Source organism: Malus domestica, chromosome 15 (assembly GCF_042453785.1).
Source record: "Malus domestica chromosome 15, GDT2T_hap1".
Taxonomy (NCBI): domain Eukaryota; kingdom Viridiplantae; phylum Streptophyta; class Magnoliopsida; order Rosales; family Rosaceae; genus Malus; species Malus domestica.
In genome coordinates, this window is record NC_091675.1 from 28039289 (window position 1) to 28043604 (window position 4316).

The window sequence follows — 4316 nt, forward strand, 5'->3', positions numbered from 1 at the left end:
AGAAAATTGCTTCCTTTGTTATAACATATGTGAGTCCCAATCTCTAGTGTAGGGTGTGTAGTCAGAAAATGTGTGTGAAAATAGAGAGTATCTTGTAAGGAATTGAGCAAATTCTCTAAGGCAAGTTACTATATTCAAAGCATTGTTTTAATTGGTTAATTGTGAACTAGTAAATAGGGACTGTGATTAAGCTTGTGCTCAAGTGTGAAGATAACCAAAATCTATATGGGAATGATGATTTTTAACATGTCATGTGCATTGGAAATCCCTGAGGCAAATGTTGGAAGGTTAGGTTGTGTTTTGTTTGTTTTGTTATTTTTGTTTCTTTTGTTTTGCTCGAGGACTAGCAAAAGCTAAGTGTGGAGGAATTTGATAGGAGCATATTTATGCAACTTAGTTAGCTTATTTCTTGTCATTTACTTAGTTGAATTCTAGTTATTTTAGTACTTTCAGCTATTTTCGTGTGTTTGTAGGTTCAAATAACAAAGTTACCAACAAAGTGCTATTTGAAGCATTTTGGAGCATTTTTGGGCCAAGATTGGAAATGCAAGCATGGAGACATGAGGATGGACGTTTTTTAAGATTTGAAGGCTAGAAATCAGCATGTGTGTGTGCAAGTGTGTTGACCTACAACTACAAACATCCATCCACTACACCCATTACATCCACTCATTACCAAACATCCATCCACCACACCCATTACATCCACTCATTACCAAACATTCACCCACTACACCCATTACATCCACTCATTACCACAACACTCACCCACTACACCCATTACATCCACTCATTACCAAACATCCATCCACTACACCCATTACATCCACTCATTACCAAACATTCACCCACTACACCCATTACATCCACTCATTACCACAACATACACCACTACCACCTTAATTAGATGGTGGTCCTCTCCCTAGCCTATAAATACATCCACCCTTCACCATAACAAAGGGGGAGATCCATCCAAAGACACATTCACACGGACAGTTTAGGGAGAAGGGAGGAAGACACATTCTGCCGCAAGGCAGAGTCTTTTCTTCTTAACCATTCTACACATTCCCATAACAAAAACACAATTCCATGCACCTTCATTTCCCTTTCCTTGCCGTGACCTTCATCCAACCTAAACACATTCAGCCATTCCCTTCCATATATCCATACGCATCCATCAAACCACACCTTATGCCGCAACAAAGAGAAGAAGGAGGACCCTTGGATGTGCTTGCCATTCAAGCTGGATTGTTGGAGAGTTTTTAGGTGTTTTCATTCTTTTGTTTTCAATGTCTAAATTTGTTTATCTTTGCTTTGTGAGTATGAGGAACTAAACCCCCCTTAGCTAGGGGGAATTCGAAACCATGTTCATGCTTGCAATATGATTTGATTACTTTTAGTTGTGATTCATAAGTTGTGATTTCAATTTACTTATCCATTTGAATTAAAACTGATTTATGTGTGTTGGTTGAGAGTGCACGCTTAAATTCATGCATAAATCTGATGCTAGGATATAAGGGAGTTTCACCTAATCGGTATGAACTTATATTCACAAGTACTGAAGGTTGCTCATCACAACCATGTTAAGTAAATTCTTGGCATAAGTTTCATGCAATTCATAGTTACAAGTGTTTTGTCAATGCTTATGATTTTCATAGAACTTAATGATTCTTGCTTGTATCTTTATTATGCAATTCATGTTGGGAACTTGTGGGGAATGCTTTGGGTTGTTGTATGCAATCATCCAATTCAATGAAATTAGGAAAATCTGAGGGTTAATTAGTGCAATTCACAGTTAATCTGGGGTGTTGAGAATTCGTAGTTTATTGAAAAGCAACTGGAAATTGTTTTGTTTGCAAGTGTGTCATGTGTGGAGAAGAACCTCCTAGCTAGCCTTCCATTCATTCAATTTACTCAAATTCGTGCAGATTTCATTAGTTCTTTAATTTACTTGTTTTGTTTTCAAATTCGTCAAAACCAAAACCCCCTTTACCTTGTTGAGTCATATTAGTTAGAAACTGATTTAGTTTGTGTTTCTAAGTATTTCGAACCAAGTTAAAACCAAAATTCGTCCAAAAGTGTGTTTAGAGTCCAAATCTGCCCAGTTTGTGTTTTTAGGCAGATTTGAGCGTTTTTAGCTTGTTTTGAGTTCTTTGAGTTTGTTTTGAATTCTTTGAGTCTAGTTTAGTGTTTTTAACTTTGTTTATATGTTTTTAAGTCAGTTTAGAGGTTATTAGCAAGCCCTCTTAATCCCCGGTCCAGAACGATCCCTACTTACATTCTTTACTACAATTGATACAAGAGGGTTTTAATTTGTGTGTTAAGTAAATTTTCGCACCAAGTAGAATAGTTGATGAAGTCGGCGACATAACAGGTGAATGCGAGTCTCAAATTTAAGATAGTTTGCATTGATATAAAACTCACAAAACCTTGCTATGGTAAAACCCAAGATGGGAGAAAAACCCATAGATGAAGGAGAAAAGTGAGAAGTATGTATAATGTCTAAAATAAACCTCAAACAGGACGAAAGTAGTGAACTCAACGGAGTATAATCATCCCAGGATGGGTGCCTCGTTAAAACCTCATTAGGTAGTAAAAACCTAATGAGAAAAGCCCCTAACCATAGGAAAAATAGTACATTAAGATCAAGTGAGAATGATTCAGGATACTCCCCCTGAGTTAGACATAACTTCTAAATAAGAGAACTACAAGCAATTCAACTTAGATAATTTACGCATACCGATTCCTTGGACGAGCTTCTAAAAAGTAGACTTGGGCATTAACTTGGTGAAGAGATCGTCCAGGTCGTCCTAGTAATGGATTTACTTGACTTCAATGTTCTGATGCTATTGTTGCTGATGAGAGTAAAAGAACTTCGGCGCTATGTGCTTGGTGTTGTCTCCCTTGATGTATCATTTCTTTAACTACTCGCTACATGCTGCAATATCTTCAAAGATCATCGTAGGAAGGTCAACGACGGAAGTAAGACCACTAGTGCTTCGAATGTGTTCTATAATTGCTCTCAGCAAAAATCACTCACGCCATGCTTCATGCAGGGCAAGAATCTCAGCATGGTTCGAAGAAGTCGCTACTAGCGTTTGCTTGGTAGACCTCCAAGATATAGTGGTGTCTCCAATGGTAAAGACATAGCCCATTTAAAAACATGCCCTATGTGGGTCAGACAAATATCCAACATCTGCATAACCAACAAGGTGAGAATCAATCCGAGAACCGAGGGGGCGACAACACTTGAAGATTCTCGGGTATAGAACAAGCCCACATCCGGCGTACCCTTGAGGTAGTGGAAAATGTCTTTAACACCATTCCAGTGCATGCGTGTGGGTGCATTGCTGTATCTAGCCAAATGATTAACAGCAAAGGAGATGTCAGGTCTAGTGTATTGAGCCAAGCACAATAAGGCTCCAATTGCACTTAGGTATGGAACTTCGGGTTCCAAAATCTCTTCCTTATCCTACTTTGGACGGAAGGGATCTCGTTTAGCATCTAGAGTCCAAACGACTATATGATTACTCGAAGGCTTCGCTTTATCCTCATTAAAATGTCACAACACCTTTTTGGTATAGTTCAATTGATGTCTTATGATTCCATCTGAACAATGCTCAATCTCCAACAGAGACAATATCGAGTTTTCCCAAGATCTTTCATCTCAAAATCTGATTTTAAGTGCGCGGCAATTTCCTTAAGCTCTACAGCAGTTCCAATGAGGTTCATGTCATCGACATAAACTGCAACGATTGCAAATCCAGAATGTGACTTCTTTATGAACACACATGGGCATAATTCGTTGTTCACATAACCATGACTTATAAAATATTCACTCAGATGGTTATACCACGTCCGCCAGGATTGTTTCAATCCATAGAGTGTTCCATGGTCTAGAACTATTTGAACCAGTCAATGGAAGTTCTTTTGGAACTTTCATGTCGATTTTTGTATCTAGATCCCCATAGAGATACACAGTTACCACATCCATAAGTTGCATATTCAGTTTTTCAGAAAACTACTAAACTGATGGTAGTAGAACGTTTTAACGTCCATTATGGGGGAATATGTCTCCACGTAATCAATCCCAAGACACTGAGAGAAGCCTTGTGCTACTAGGCATGCTTTGTATCGCACTATATCATTCTTCTCATTACACTTCCTCACGAAAACCCATTTGTAGCTAACAGGTTTTACGCGTGGTGGTGTAGGAATAATAGGTCCAAACACCTTACGTTTCGCAAGTGAATCGAGTTCGACCTGGATTGCTTGTTTCCAATTTGACCAATTTGTTCTACGTTGGCATTCATCAA

General features: G+C 38.4%; 1 protein-coding gene across 1 annotated transcript; it reads right to left on the reverse strand.

Annotated features, from left to right (window-relative positions):
• Positions 1–3597: 3597 nt before the first annotated feature.
• Positions 3598–4003, reverse strand: LOC139191822 (uncharacterized). The gene is made up of 2 exons (XM_070812845.1): positions 3854–4003; positions 3598–3777 (listed from the first exon to the last, which is right to left on the reverse strand). The coding sequence occupies exons 1-2, from the start codon at positions 4001–4003 to the stop codon at positions 3598–3600; spliced, it is 330 nt and encodes a 109-aa protein (XP_070668946.1).
• Positions 4004–4316: the final 313 nt, after the last annotated feature.

Excerpts from the sequence above, each read along its gene's own strand:
- LOC139191822 (XM_070812845.1), bottom strand. The coding sequence starts at position 4,003 with ATGCAACTTATGGATGTGGTAACTGTGTATCTCTATGGGGATCTAGAT. Across the intron at positions 3,778-3,853 it reads AAACAATCCTGGCGGACGTG|AAGTCACATTCTGGATTTGC; the intron begins GTATAACCATCT and ends GTGTTCATAAAG.